Source organism: Neolamprologus multifasciatus, chromosome 18 (genome assembly GCF_963576455.1).
Source record: "Neolamprologus multifasciatus chromosome 18, fNeoMul1.2, whole genome shotgun sequence".
In the NCBI taxonomy this organism is placed as follows: Eukaryota; Metazoa; Chordata; class Actinopteri; order Cichliformes; family Cichlidae; genus Neolamprologus; species Neolamprologus multifasciatus.
Window position 1 is genome coordinate 14,654,773 of NC_140456.1, and position 16,873 is coordinate 14,671,645.

The 16,873-nt window shown below is 39.3% G+C and overlaps 1 protein-coding gene across 1 annotated transcript; it reads left to right on the top strand.

The window, feature by feature from the left end:
• The first annotated feature begins 2,214 nt into the window (after nucleotides 1-2,214).
• On the top strand, nucleotides 2,215-6,954 carry LOC146497556 (chemokine XC receptor 1-like). The gene is made up of 2 exons (XM_085141543.1): nucleotides 2,215-3,066; nucleotides 3,228-6,954. Exon 2 carries the CDS (start codon nucleotides 3,238-3,240, stop codon nucleotides 4,201-4,203), a length of 966 nt encoding a protein of 321 aa, XP_084997669.1. The 5' UTR covers nucleotides 2,215-3,066; nucleotides 3,228-3,237; the 3' UTR covers nucleotides 4,204-6,954.
• Nucleotides 6,955-16,873: the final 9,919 nt, after the last annotated feature.

Consider the following 16,873-nt stretch of genomic DNA (forward strand, 5'->3'; position numbering starts at 1 on the left):
TTGGGTTACATGAACTTGACCACATCAGTGATGTGATCGTGACACCAGCTTTGGCTCCGCCCACTGAGGAGGACACCATATTTTTTTGAGGTCTCTGCAGACAAATATGAAGGCTGAACCACGGTAACATAATAATGCAAACACATGACAGTGAAGATCGCTAAGGTGGTGTACAGTACAGTACAACACAGGGGAGCATGATTGCAGAAATAAGGCTGCAAAAGCAACCTAAAAACTAGATAACCAAACTAAAACCTGACATTACAAAGAATAGGTTTAGAGGAATTACAGCTATAATAAGAACCAAAACCTGGAACACAAACAAGTGTGACCAGAATCAGAGTCTTGGTGAAAAAAGGGGTGAGTGTAAAAGCGACGCTCTTGAATTACCGGTCAATCTACGTCTCTACGCTCACCTATGCTCACGAGCTTTGGGTAGTGACTGAAGCCAAGTCAAGTCAAGTCAAGAAAGCCTTTATTTGTCACATGCAAGTTGCCCTGCAGCGAAATGGGCACTTCCCCCCCCCCCCCCCCCCCCCCCCCCAATATAATCCATAGTATTATGGAAAAACACTGAAATGTAAAATACAATGGGCAAGTCGAGGAGGGGAAAAAAAGAGACCTCTACTAGTTTTTTGTTTTCTGAGAACAGAAAACAAAAAAAACCTCCCCTGCACATAGAGCACATAAATGTCCACATCACAACATCATGAAGCACATGACAAGCAACGGGGGTGGGTAAGGGGTGAGAAGCCGATGCAGACACAGCCATCCTGCCCTGCAGCTATTTTTCCAGTGCTAGGCCCAGACCCGCCATCCGACTTAGCTTTGGACATAAGCGTACGAGGGCGTTTGGAACGAAGAGTCTAAACACAGTTTGTTATCAGGGGAGAAATTGTTTCTTATGTTCAGCTCCAGCCTTGAGACTACAGCTGGCGCCGATGTGGTAGCCGCATGAAATAATGGTGGTGTTCTTGCTATAGTGTGAACCACGGCATGTCACTTTTACAGTCGATCTAATGTCCATCACTGGTTCCTCACCATTCCCGTTGGAAAGCAAGCTTCTCCAAGATGTCATCCATGCTGGATCTAATGAGCCCATTCTGAGAAGCTATGGATTGCTCCATCATTCCAATCAACATAGCAGGCAGCCATATGGGGATTTGAACAGCTGTTTCCGCTTTCTTTATTCTTCGATAAACCAGTGCCAAGCCAGTGCCGATCAGCAAGAACCCTGTTATCATGGTTCCAAAAAGGTAGATGTCTTCAATGGGCTCTCCCGAACCCAGGCTTCTCGTCGAGAAACGGGTGTCAATTGCTTTTAGGGACAAGTTGATCAAATCCATAATTCCTCTTTTAGGTTTTAGAGAACAGACTGTGAGACTCTTCCAGGGTAGAGGGAGAAGAGTAGACAAGACTAGACAGAGACATGAGAAAGCCAAGCAGGAAAGATAAGGGAAGGGAAAGGGAGAAAGTGTGACTGCCTTCGTCAAGAGCCAGAGAAGATCACTGAAGGCTGAAAGAACAAGATCGCCAATACAAGTGGTGGAGATGAGGTTTTCTCCAAAAGATGGCTGGCCTCTCCCTTAGAGATAGGGCCAGGAGTTTGGCCAAGGGGAAGGGGCTAATCCTCCACATCGAAAGGATCCGGTTGAGGTGGTTCGGGCCCACCAAAAGCAGACTCCAGGGCAGACCCAGGAAATGCTGGAGAGACTGTATCTCTCGGCTGATCTGTGAACACCTTAGTGTTCCCCTGAGAAGACAGAAGAGACGTCTAGGGAGACGTCTGGGCTTCTCTGCTTTGGCTGCTGTCCCTGCAAACTTGCTCCAGAGAAGTGGAAGAAAATGGATGTATGAATGGTTTTAGCTGCCAAAAATGTCACAGCAACTCAAATATCCAGGCTCTATAACAATGCCATATTTCTTGTGTCACATGCAGATGACAAGAACTGGTGGGGTCACAGTGTTGTCCTACAAGGTACTGCAAAGGTGTAACAGAAAAAAACAGATCAAGAGTGTGAGGCTTCTTTTTAACAACAGTGATGTGTAACATGTTTTGTTTCGTCAAGTTTTCTTCCTCCACTTATCTGCATACTGATCAAGAGCCTTTTCCTGTTGTTCGAGTTTACCAATTTTAGTATGTTCTTCTACTTTTTATGCTCTACAAAGAATTAGAGATATCATACATTTACATCATTTTGATTATCTACAATCATTTTGATTGTTTTTGTCAATGGAAAATTGTACTTAGTAGTCAGTATAAGCTTCCAATGATATAAGTTTACATGTGATAGAATACTGCATGATGACCTTTTTATTACTTAGAACTGATTGTTCTTTATAAAACCTGATATTTTTATCTGAATCTTCCCACAGCGATAGTAAGAAGCTGCACAAGCAGTTCTGACCTCTTACCAGGAAAAAAGAGCTGCTTCCCACATTCCACACACACACACAATCACATACGCACATGCTCACGTACCAACATTCCACTGAACAAATGTATTCATTATTGTATTACTTTTCTTGTGTATAAATAAAGACAAGTGCAAGAACAGAGTGCTGATCACAGGGCCCCCACTCTCGTGTGAGCGCTCTGTGACCGCCCTTGCAAGTAAAATCTGCAGCGTGTGTGTCTTCACTCTCTGACTCTCAGCTGAAGAAGTGTATTTTAGAATAAATCTCTTGACAGTTTTATATGTATTTATATTGTGTCTACATTTTTTTCCAGCAAGAAATAGTTTCTACCCAACAGTACTAGAGTTTCTGCTTCTTTTCTAATTTTTTATTAACAGTATCCTCATGCTTAAAAAAAAAAACACAAAACAGAATAAAAGTTTTTTTTAGTCTGTTTCAATTACACAGCTAAAACAAATAAAGTAAAATAAACATGTGTTTTATTGTTCATTTTCAGCGTATAGAATAAGAAGAGGTTGCTCACGTCATGATGTGGTTTTTGGTAGGGCGGCACTCACAAAAGGAAGAACTATTAGTTTTCAAGAGAACACCCTACAGCTTTTACACAACAGTAAAATTCAGCGGAAGACTTGAAAGTTGATGTTTGTGGTAAGTTGCTGTGTTTTTTCTGAAATTGGGTACTTTAATCCCCTTGGTTTTATCTGTTATACAAAAACTAGAAACAAAATCAACAGTTTCTGTCATTTTAGAGAAATTGTGATTGTGTTTAGTTGCATTTTATTTTGTAAGTATGTTTTATTTTTTTCCAGAAAACTGAAAATGGCAAACGTCACATCTGGACTGAGTAATGATGCTGCATACATGTGTGATACTAATGTTCCTACCATCACTGGTCCCCTTTTCATCTTGATCTTCATCCTCAGTATCATAGGCAACAGCCTCCTCTTATGTGTTGTCTTCATCTACGAAAATCTGAAAAGTATTACAAATATATTCATCCTGAACCTGGCCTGCTCTGATTTGATCTTCACCATCACACTTCCATTCTGGGCTGTTCATCACCTACACCACTGGGTCTTTGGGGACTTTGTCTGCAAATTCGTGACTGCTGCATTCTTTGTTGGTTTGTACAGCAGTGTCATTCTGCTGACTGCTATGACAGTGGATCGTTTCATTACTGTGGTACTGCACAACTGGCCGATCAGCCATGCCAGAATGAAGAGGTGTGCAATTGGTACCTGTATAGCTGCCTGGGTCATCAGCATCTTAGCGTCCCTGAGTGATGCAACAAAAGTAAAGGTTGATAGCTGGTTTGGTAAAAACTATTGCTATGATGAATCTGAAGACAAGCTTGGACATTATCTCCAAGTGTCACTGCTATTCTTCCTCCCATTTGCCATCATTATTTTCTGCTACTCTGCCATCCTCAAGACCGTTTTGCAAGGTTTAAACAGAAGGAAGTTCAGGACTGTGGCTGTGCTGTTGTGTATTGTTGCAGCCTTTTTCATTTGCTGGGGGCCATACCATATTATGCTTATAATCAAGTCTCTCAATACAAACAACGATTGTAAGGTACTGAAACAGTTAAAAGTTGCCTACCATATCTGTGAAATGCTTGCCTATTCTCACTGCTGTATGAACCCTCTGCTATATATGCTCTCGCAGAAGTTGCGAAAGCATCTGTTGAATCTTTTATGCTGTGAAAAAGTGAACAGGAAGAAGAGAGAGAGATGCAGCAGCCTCAACACTTCACAACAATTCACACTGCAGAGCTCTGCTGTTTAGATGGAACTGCACAACTATTCATTTAACAGTCACTAATAAAATTAAACCTTAATTCAGGCTGATACAGTTATAGTACTTTGATGTGTAAGTGTATTAACACATTCATTGAGGCAAACAGAGAGCAGCATTTAGAGTGTCATGGACTGTAAAAGTAACAATATCTGGTGTATTTTTCCTTTTACCTTCAGGCTGGAAATATGTTCATACAATATCGTTTCTACTCATTTAATTTCATATCTTTTGCATAATTGCTTGAAATGAAACAGGATGTTAAATAAAACTTGAAAATATGCAATGAATTATACAAGTTTTCAGGTATTTAAAATATTTGACGTGACTTTTTCATTGAGTCACAGTGATCCTGGTAGACTCATTTCATATTTCATTTCTAAATCATTTGACTATCTTCTTTAAAAAATTGCATTTAATCTTCTGATTCTTATTCCATTCATCTTTTCTAATATATTTTATTTATTTAAACCTCCTAAGGTCCAACAATTAATTTTTGTCCTGTGTCTGTGATGCGAGTCTGAGTCTATGCAGTAAAACTCTGAGTACCTCACATTTTCAGCCAATGTCCACGGTCCAGAGCAGGAAGGTGAAAGCTCAGAGGGAGGACATATCAGCTTTTGAGTGGCCTGAGTGGGTAGCTACCATTAATAATAAGAAGAACTGTTTAATGCAGGGCTCTGAAGTTTAGACATTACACATAGAAATGACATAGACATTATGAGCTTTTGGTGTCTTTATTTTGCCCTTTATCAGGCTCTTCAGAGCCCGGTTTGTCCTCTGTCTGAATTTTTACCTTCTTGCTCTAATGTCTGGCTCTCCTCCACCTAATCTCCTGACAGCTCTATATGTACTATGGTTACATTAAGAAAAGAGTGACATTTTAAGATTAAACTTAAAATATATTTTGAGAAAAGAAGTAGAAATGTGGAGATTTCAGGTGTAATTTCAAGCCAAAAGACTGCTATACCATTTACAAAATGTTTAGATGAGGTAGGTAAACAAACTGATCAGCTGTCATATCATGTTTTGTGGTAGAACATGCGTCCTTTTTTTTGCATTAGGGCGTAACCCTAATGTGTTGAACCAAGGGCGTAGATTTGGTTTTGGCATTGGTGGGGACGGATGATTCAACCACCGAGCCCTGCCCCGTTTCTTTTTTTTCCACTTTTTGTCTTTGCTTCTTGATAAAAGGAGAAATATACTTGCCTACATATGCTATTCTACATGCTTTTAAACCATTTAAAATTACAATTCATAGTTTTATATGTTAAATTACTATTAAACAAATGTATTTTAGACTTTAGTTTACTTCAGCCATATTCCATATAAATCAGGTATCATACAAAAATAAAAATAGCTTCAAATACAGTCGTGACAATAAAATAATATGACTTTAAGGACTTCACAACATTACTTCAGTTATAATACATCAACATCTCTGATACATTAGCACTAAGGAAACACTGAATGACCTGGTGGTTTTTGTCCATAAAAATACTCATCTCAGATTAACACAAAGTAAAAGATCTCTCAGCAACATTATGCAACATTTTAGGCACTGTTGCCCCGATCAGATCAGTGAGCTGGGATGTTTTATTCTCAACATGAACTACTGTTACAGCAACAGACATGGACTACATGTCCCACACAACAACTCAATGTCCACTGTGTGAAGGAGCCAAACATATGCCTTCTCCTCTCGTTAATCTACAGCATCAAATCATCAGTCAGTCACCTGTGACCTCGCCTCTTCACCTCTGTCTGAGCTACAACATGGCAGAGCTGCCTCTGTCACCTGATAAATAACAGTGAGACATTCCAAATACATGCAGTCACACATGTGCTTCAAATACAGTCATGAACCAACAAGTCATCATCCAATTTCACCTGTGATCTTGTATCACCATTGCTCTCTGAGCTTTGTGTTGGTTCTTCTGTCACCTGACAAATAGGACATACATGACAATAAGAATAAAATGTGCAGCTGCTTCAGTGTTTCTGTCAATTTGTGCAGATCTTGACTCATCAGTAATGTTTGTAGTGTGAGTGCATTTTTAAAACAATTTGTGCAAACTGCACTACAAGGTGGATTTTTGCAAAATCATGACTACCTCATGATATTTTGTCTCAAAAATTAACCTATGAATACGTCATTGCCATTAGGATGAAATTATTGTGTCACCAACATTTTAACATTAGATATATAATTTTAACTTTCTCTGTAAACTAATATCCTGGCTTGCTCGAGGCTGCTGTTTTCTCTGACACTTTCAATCAAAATTAGAAATGCTACTCTGGGAGACTGAGAAAACTAATAGTGCTGCATGTTGTGCAGTTAGTTTCCAAAACACGTTATTCATGGTTACATACAATTTTAGACTGATGTGGGCCAAAGCCTAGCATAGCCTGTAACGTTATTATGACGGACACATTTTATGAGTGAACTTGGCTTTAAGTGACTTATAGGTTTCTTTGAAAAATACTTTCTTATATCCAGTGTTGGGGAGTAACGGAATACATGTACCGCCGTTACGCATTTAAAATACAAAATATGAGTAACTGTATTCCGTTACAGTTACCGTTTAAAAAGGTGGTATTTAGAATACAGTTACCTTGTTGAAATAAATGGATTACAGGGCGGTACTTCCCTGTTTCATATTGTGGCGGGTCAGGCCTGTTTGGGTTTTGTTTGACAGCTACGTTCTGTTGTTCCAGGTGGCAGCGTTACGGTTGCCATGGTTACAACTCTGCGTGTTTCCTGGGTGAGACAGGCCTTTTTGTTGTGTTGTGCTAAGCTAATAGGCAGAATGCTACCGGTATAGCTCTAAAGAATGTAGCATCATAGGCAGTGTAGTCCGTGCTGCTGGGAGAATGGACTGCCATACACGTTATGTGTCTGTGAGTGTGGGAGGGAGAAAAAGGAAAAGTATGAGCTGTCATCGAGCAAAAACGGGAGCTGGAAGCATGTAAATATAATAATAACCACTGCAGCCAAGAAGAGTGCCTGACGAGCCCAGTTGTAAGTAAGCTATTAAGACTCGACTGTACACCGTGTTCGTGTTTTCCTCCAAACACAATAAGTTCCGTTGGAGCAGCCTTTCAACGCCTCTCTCTGTCTCTCGCTAGCAAAGTTGACCCAGACAACAAAGTAAAGCTAGTTTTCCCGCATTAGCCAGAGGTCCCTTTACTACGGTTCGGAGCCGCGGACCTTCAGTAACAGTAATAAATCACAGCAATAGTACATTCATGTAGTTGTAAACAGCATGATAATATATTAAGTAATCCAAAGTATTCAGAATACGTTACTCTCATTGAGTAACGTAACGGAATACGTTACAGAATACATTTTGGGGCATGTATTCTGTATTCTGTAATGGAATACATTTTAAAAGTAACCTTCCCAACACTGCTTATATCCAGGTTCTTCCTTTTTGCTGCCGTCCTCCTCTCCTCCTCGCAGCGCAGGCTTGCCGCTGCTGAAACTAAACAGAGCTCCCTGAAAGGCACAGCCAATCACATTGGCCATATTTGTCACATGAGGTAGGACTCCAGTAGAGGACGTAATTTAACTCTTTCTGCGCCGCTGGGTGAATGAGACGCTGACAGATAGTTTTTTTTCTTTCTATCGGGTTTGTTTTTTCTTTACTCGAAGAAATCAAATTATTGGTGGGCACAATTCAATAATCGCTGAATATTGGTGGGGCCATGTCCCTTCCGTCCATGCCAAATCTACGCCCTTGTGTTGAACTCAATTTTAATACTCCTTGCTGAGAAAAGCAGGAACTTGTAGGATCCCAAACCTACCCCAGAACAGCCTGGAAAGCAACATTTTCATGTATTTCGCAACTTAAACCACTTCACAATATTCTGTTCATGCTTGGCATTAGCAAAAGTTCTTTACAAATAAAATTAGAGAAAAAAATACTCAAAATCATATCACAGAGGCCAATATGAGGCCAGAAACTAACATAGGTTAACATAGGTTGGCAGATACTCTGGCAAAGGCTGGTGATTAGCTTCAGGTGGGAATCCTGGGAGGAGCAATGAAGGCTCCACCCAGAGGAGGAGAGCAGGCACTGTGGAAAATTATCCGGTCTTTAAGTGATGACGTGATGAATCCTGCTTTCGGGCACAAACTACTCTGCGTTTAATAAGGCTGTTCTGTTTTTAACATGTTTTAATTCTTTTTATCTTGTTCTATTAAATCTCAACAAGCCCCAAAAAACAGTCAGTGATCACTGTCTGCCTATCTTGGTTTTTATTATCACTATTCATTTTAAAGCTCCATTTTTAAAACCTTACGATGTAACTAAAGACCAGGCAATGCAGCAGTATATCAATGCCTAACCTGATATTGTGGAGTGTGGATAATTATCTCAGTTGTTCTCCTGACTGAAGTTTGGTCCGTTTACAGCATCCTGCCATGCTATTGCATTTGTCCCAGACCATCAGGAACCCTCATGTTAACCTTTATCGAGTGGAAAAAAGTTAGATTTCATCCTCCAGCTTCACTATTTATCTTATGCCAACATAGCTGTGTTGCTAGTGATTATGTACCACACCATTATATTCCAGCTAGTCCAACTTCAGTAACCCTGCAAATGTCACTGCTGTTTACTTTCCTGTTTTCATTTATGTCTGAAGTGATAGCAGAGCTGTATGTCTTAATTTGTTTCAGAAATCCCTCAGTCAGAACATGGTATATTATATTTAGATCGAAATCAGCGAGCTAACTTCCTGCTAACTTCTAACTCTGTTGAATTTTATGAATTCTGTTTTCATGGATGCCTGGATGTTAAACTTAATTGTGGTAGAGTACACCTGGTAGAGCAGCCACACTGATCATTATATTACAGATGAAAGAATTCAGACAGTTTTTCAACAACAAAGAATTATCTTTTTACCTGATTTTGCTCTGCAAGGGCCTGATATTCACATATGAGGACATTTGTTTAAATTTTTGATAGAACAGTGGCAGTAAAATGTCCTCATAAGTGGATATCAGGCCCTTGTAGAGAAAAATGTAGTATTTGTGGTCTTAACAACCCAAAAATGTGATGTCCAGTAATGTTAAAATTGCAAATCTTAGTATATAAAATTGTAAATATAATTGAGTAAATAAAATTAAATGAGTTGAATTTAATTGAGCAAGGACTAATACTTGAAAAGCCTATTTTCATGGTTTACTGGGTAGGTATCGCTTGAATTTGCTCTCCCCGCTACGTGGCACCATTTGCTCATCCATATACAATGTCTCCTGGATAGGAAGCTATTTGAGCTTCACGAGGATGTGATATGGGATAGGCTGAATTGTATCTCAACATAGCCACCAATATTCCTTGTGACCTGCCAACTGTTGTCGCTGAAATGGTGAAGTTTTTTTATGGCCTCCCACTGTGCAAAAGATATCACATCACATCAGCAACATGTGAAAGGTACACAAACTTGTATACAAATACTCAATACCCTCGAAAAGTACCCCCTTATCTCACAATGTTGCCCTGAGGCAACGAAAAGAAAAACTGAATGTCTGAGTGTAGAAAACCTTACAAAAAACCCTTTCTATATCTTTTTATTCTCAAACATATTTTTTCTTAGAGTTTATCTCATTTTTAATATGATTACTACGGCAAATATTCTTAACTTTCTTCTCACATAATATGGTCCTGTGACCATTTGTCAGAAAAAGATTCAAACACTCCTATTGGTTGGCATAATTTAAATTTACATTTGCTTGGAATGAGGCTTAAAAACATTTTCTGTTGCCCAGGATCAACACTGTACTCTAGAGGGCTAAGATTACTGACCCAGTATTGTTTGAAAAAAATTTATGTAAAAAAACAAATCTAATGTTGATATTATAATCCCTTCAGCTAATTTACCTAATCTAATCAAACACATCTAACCATCCAATCCTAATTCCTGTTTATGTCTAAGCACTGTAAATTCAATTTCCTCAACATTTTGGAGAGGAATGAATGAACAGCCAGAGTATAAATGATAGAGAACTAAAACTAAAATTAAAACATAAACTGGGAATAACTACGGATGATTATGATGACTATGACAAGAGGGACCGGGACCTGGACCGAATCATGAACAACCTGACGTGACATGGAGGGAGGAAAAAAGATGAACCGACAGTGAACAGAGGGAGACAGAGGACTTAAATACAGAAAAGGGTAATGAGAGAAGTGGAAACACCAGGGGAAACACAGCTGAACATGAGGCCACAGGGGATGCAAAACTAAACACACTGAACATGGAAACACAAGACTTTCAAAATAAAACATGAAACATGGCGAGATGTAGACATGATAACACAAGCTTGACAACATGGAACACGCAGACATGAAACACATGACCGACTGGGGAGACATGGAACAGAAGGAGAAACACATGAGAACAGATCAAGGAGATGAAAGCACTGACTTAACTACAAGTAAAACAGAGAACAAGACAGACTGCACAGAGGACAGGAAAAGACTCATAAATAAGGAGACATAGAAGAAACATAAACTAGACTAAAACTCAACTAAGACAAACTAATAATAATAATAATAGAACTTAACATTATCTCAATATATAAGCAATCAAAACACAAAAAAACTCAAAATGTTGGGTCACAGAGCCAGCCGCCTGACACACACCCTGTTTTGTCATTATCCACATTTTGACATGTAAATGTATGGAAAGGAATGAGAATGAAAAGGGAAATCTTTATGTAGAGTTCATTACAGACTTCAAAGGGCAACATTTACAACCTATCCTGTATGTTTATTTGAACCTTTACACTTACTATATTTTTTTAATTTCTCATAGCTACATGTATTATGATCTACTTCAAAATAGAATAAAAGACCAAAGTGACTTGTGCATACAGTCCATGTCACTCTACATTAAGTGTTGCTCACTATTTCCCCCAATGACTGTGTTAATATGCTTACACTTATGTGTATGATGACATGGAGCATGTTTCAGTCTAGCCTACCATTACATGTCATACATCTGAGATCAGAAAAGTGAAAACAGCTCATTATACACATCTTTTCCCATGCATATCTTTGATTGAAACATTAAAAAGTGAAACATTAATTTAGATAATTTTAAGTGATCATGCAAAAGATATGAAATTAAAAAAGTACAAACTGTATTGTATGTATGAAAATATTGATAGACTGGTTCGATGTTTAATTTCACAAGTAGCTGTTTAATGGAAAATTGTGTAGTTCCAACTGAACAGCAGATCTCTGTCCAATGACAGCTACAGTCTGGCCAGCATCTCTCTCTCTGTTCTTTCTGGACACATTTTCACAGCGCAAAAGATTCAACAGATGCTTCGCAATTTCTGTGAGAGCGTACACAGCAGAAGGTTTACACAGCAATGAGAATTAGTAAGTGATATGAAACCGTACCTGTGCCTTACAATCTTTAGGTATATAGAACTACAGTCCTGAACTTCTTTCTGTTTAAACCTTGCAAAACTGTCTTGAGGAGAGTAGAATAGTATAAAATAATGATGGCAAATGGCATGGTGGTATGTGGGCTCCCTCTAGTGGTAAGCTAAGTCTCCTAAAAAAATTAAGATTAAATAATACACTATGTTCTGACTGAGGAATTTCTGAAATATTAAAATATACAGTTCTGCTTTCACTTCAAAATACATGAAGACAGAAAACTAAACAGCAGTGACATTTGTAGGGTTACTGAAGTTGGGCTATGTGTTGGCTAGCTACACAGCTGTGGTTTGCATAATATAAACACATTAGCACAGTGAAGCTGGAGAATGAATGCTAACTTTTTTCCATTGATAAAAGTTAGCTCGCTGATTTCGATCTAAATATAATATACCATGTTCTGACTGAGGGATTTCTGAAACAAATTAAGACATACAGCTCTGCTATCACTTCAGACATAAATGAAAACAGGAAAGTAAACAGCAGTGACATTTGCAGGGTTACTGAAGTTGGACTAGCTGCAAACGGACCAAACATCAGTCAGGAGAACAACTGAGATAATCCATCCACAATACAAGGTTAGTCATTAACCCTCTACTGCATGACTTTTTATTTTTTTCCCTATTTTGGGGGAGCTTTAGGGTCCCTAATGATATATCAATCATAAAATTTGACAAGAGATGTATTCTAAAGACACTTCTTCAGCTGAGAGTCAGAGAGTAGAAACACACACGCTGCAGTTTTTACTTGCAAGGGCAGTCACAGAGCGCTCGCACCCGAGAGTGTGGCTCAAGGACTCGCACTCTGCCACTGCCCTGGTCTTTATTTATATACAAGGGTAATACAATAGTGAATACCTCTGTTCATAGACAGAGGAATGTTGGTGCGTATGTAGGTGTATGTGTGTGTGTGTGTGTGATTCTGAAGGATGCGGCCCCTCTTCTTGTTAGGGAGTGAAGATAAGAGTGTTCAGCTCTCCTCTTCCTGGTAGGGAGTGAAACTGCTTGTTCAGCTCTTATTATCACTGTGGGAAGAAACTTATAAAAGAGAACAGAACAAGTCTTGTAGTGCAGCGGTCCCCAACCTTTTTTGTGCCACGGACCGGTTTATGTCCGACAATATTTTCACGGACCGGCCTTTAAGGTGTTGCGGATAAATACAACAAAATAAAACTAGTACCGGTACCGAAAAAAAGAAGATTTATTCATAACACACGTGAAAAGACCCAGGAAAACCGAGTTAACGATAAAAACAATAACAAAATAACGCTGAAAACTGATAAAAACCCTGAAAACCATACATTTCACACCTGAGCCTCAACTCTCGCGGCCTGGTGCCAAACGACTCACGGACTGGTACCGGTCCGAGGCCCGGGAGTTGGGGACCGCTGTTGTAGTGAACAACAGTCTAAGTCAGGGCTGTCAAACTCAAATACACAGTGGGCCAAAATTCAAAACTGGATCAAAGTCGCGGGCTAACATTAATATTCATTGAAAAAAAATATTCCTCCAAATATAACAAGGAATCTTTTCTTATGGACTCAAACAAGTTTTGCTGAAAAACTGAATATGGAACAAGCAAAGCTTAATACTAAACAATATATATAACTTATATAAACGTATATATAACTTAATATTGCACACATGCCTTCTGAATTAAATTTGCGCGCACACACACACACACACACACACATGTTGTGTTTCCATCACTTTTGGGGACATTACATTAACTTACATTCATTTCCTGGAGACTTATCCTGACCCTACCCATCACAAGTCCCTGCCTGAACCTAACCATAACCCTGACCTTATCCGAAACCTAACCTTACCCTAACCCTGACTCAAGCCTGAAGCCTAAAATTGAATGATTTACATTGCAATTTGTCCCCATAAAGTAGGCAAGACCTCACAATGTGAGTGTGTAAACAAATTTGTGTCCCCACAACACAGTGTCTAAATTTTGATTTCAGTTTTTGTATTTCAGGTAAGCCATGAAGAGTAATTATGTGCAGAATCTGGAGTAAAAACAAGTAGTGATCACAAATCTGAACATCAGCCGTCATGTCTTGTTTTGTGTTGCACTGCACTGTGGTGAAAAAGCTGTGATCATCTTGAGATAACTGTTTCTCATACTCAGTGAGTCATAGAGAGTGAGGGTTAACAAAAAAACATGTAATAAAAATAAATAAATAAAACCCAGTAAACATTTTGATGTTGTGAGGCACCCAGTGCACACAGCATTTATGGGGTAAGTGAAATTTTATTTAAAATGTTTTTCTTCTTTAGTTGTGGCAGCTTTTCAGCTCATGCTTGGAACACAAACACATGCAAGCACAGACACACACACACATACATGTATATATATATATATATATATATATATATATATATATATACCCCCTTGATGTAGCATGTGTAGTGTAGTGCTTGACAATATGGAAAAACAAACAAGTGGTTTGCAGGTGGACACATGACAGAGGGTGGAAAAGTGAGAGCAACTGGCTTCTCTGTGCTTAGATTATAATAATGTAACTGTGTGTCTGTATGTGTGTGCAGGTCAAACTGACACAATCAATGAGGCAAGGCAACAATAAAAATGGATAAATGGATTAGTTAGAAAAACAACACCCAGTATATTTCCTGTTAAAACTCAGTGAGGTGTAACAGTATAGAAATATAACTGCAAAAACCCTAAAATGATCAACTGCATAGTGTAAGGCTGTTTTGAGAGCAACTGCTGCAAAGCCACATACTAGCTAATCAGATATCAGTCCTGTTGTTCAGGAAAATGTGGTTGCATTTAATACAGAGAAAGGATATGTTGTAATCTGTGAGACATGCGGACTAAATATTGAATTGATGACCCACATCCAGACAACGACAAGTGGAGTGTGGTGAAATTAAAGCAAGCTCTTAATTTCCAGGCCGTTGAAATCCAAAAAGGCAAAACACATAATCCAAAAAAGGTGAAACTGAAACTACTGTATTGGGGAAGGCTTCAGGACCCAGGGGATCAACAGGAAGATATAAAAGAGGAAGTAGAATCAGATGCTCTTATTATCTGCTTTGTTCTGATGTGTGGCTCTAGACAATTGTGGTTTTGGAATGCTGGGAAGTTTTTGAGTGTGAAGAACATGGGCCCTTAGAACATGAGTAGATCTGGTTGCCATTTAACCACTTTATGATCATACTGCCCTTCATCAAAGATTCAAGGTGTAGACTTAATGTTTTTTAATGAAGTTTGTTGAAATGTATTGGTGATGTCTATTGTATTCATTAATCATGTGGTTTGGCAAGCAGAGGAGTCACTTGGAGTTGACCTGTGACCTTTGAATATAACATGAAAAAAAATATATTGTCAGGTAGTACTGTATCATCTCCTGCAGGACGGGCTGCACATGTGTCACCATTTTTCTTTTCTCCTGTTGTCGATCTTACACCCTAGTTTGTTTTAGGGAAAGGGCCGTATTTTAAAAAGGATTATTTTATGCTTGGGTTTGTGTTCATGTCAACTGGGCTAGGGGCAATATTGTTTGGGCAATGTGCAATCCCTAAGTAGGGGGCTAACAACTCATAGGATTCAGCCCTTGCAATTGTTTATGATGAAATTACTTGTTGTATCTAGTATAATTTATTTGCAGTGGTATAAATTATTTTCTCACTGAAGCACATAGTGCATGTAATAAGTGTCCCTGTGGTATCGTATTTACTTGGAGTGGATTTAGTTAAAAACAGCACCTGTGTGGGTTGTAAGGTTGTTAGTGGTCCAATTGTATTCCGAACCCTAATACAATTGTATAAAGATTTGCTGAAACTGACCTATTGTGTTATTTATTCTTGACTTGTCCCTGGACGATCTTTTGACTTGAAGTTTTTATGAGTGGGATTGTAGTGATTGACCCAACACAACTTTGAGGAGTGTTTATTGCTAATCACACAAAATGCTTAGTTGACTGGTTTGGTACCCAGTTCAGATTTTCAGCTGGTCTCCAGCACACACACACACAAGCTGTGTTTTAGTGGAAGCTGCCCTGGCATCCCTGTGTGAAGATGTTGCTGCTGCATTTGCAAAGGAGAGAATGTTGGAACTGGAGATCCAGTGCAGAAAGGTGCATTGCTGCATGGAAGGGATAGATGGCAGAGAAACTGGAAAGCTGGAAACTGTGACGAGAAAAGGTTTGCTGCAGTTTATTGAAAAGGAGGGATAGTGGAGCAATGAACCAGCAACATGGTGCCAGTAATGTTCATAAGGTGAATGATGGTCAAATGGCAGAAAAACCAGCCCCTGGTGCCAGGTTTGCTGCTGCATACTGCAAAGAAGAAAACAATAATGTAGAAACTTCTCTCACCCCAACCGGTCGCAGCAGATGGCCGCCCCTCCCTGAGCCTGGTTCTGCCGGAGGTTTCTTCCTGTTAAAAGGGAGTTTTTCCTTCCCACTGTCGCCAAAGTGCTTGCTCATAGGGGGTCATATGATTGTTGGGCTTTTCTCTGTATCTATGAAGCGCCTTGAGGCGACATTTGTTGTGATTTGGCGCTATATAAATAAAATTGAATTGAATTGAATTGAAACTGGCAGGAAGGGCTGCTGTGTTACAAATGAACAGTACAGGAGAAGAAAAACTGTCATCCCGGTTCCGGGAAGTTGCATCTGCATGATGCAAAGGAGCGATAGAGGAGAGAGAACCTGGACAAAGAACTGATATGGAGAAGAAGACTGGCGACACGGTGACGATAATGTTTTGTTGTTTTTAATAGTAGATGGCACAAGCTGCCAATACAGTGCTGGAAAAGTGAGCTGCTATATTTTGCGAATAAAGGTTAGAAGAGAGAGAACCTGGTATCCCAGTGCAAAAAGCTTTGTGCTTCATTTGCAAATGAGGGATAGAGAGAGTGAGAACCTGGCGTCTTAGTGGTAGAAAAACTTGCTTCTGCATTTTGCGAACATGAAGCTGGAATCCAGGTGTCAGGATGCCGGTGCCCAAAATCTTGCTGCTGCATTTTGCGAAAGAGGGATAGAGGGAAGTGCCCATAGCTTTTTTGTTTGTTTGTTTTTTGTTTAGCAAACAATAGATAGATGGCAGAAAACTGACATCCGGAGGCAGAAGGGTTCCCTGATGCCTTTTGCAATAATAGATGCAGAGGTTTGTTGCTGCATTTTCCAAATGAAAGATAAAGAAAGAATCTGGCATCCCAGTTTTGGA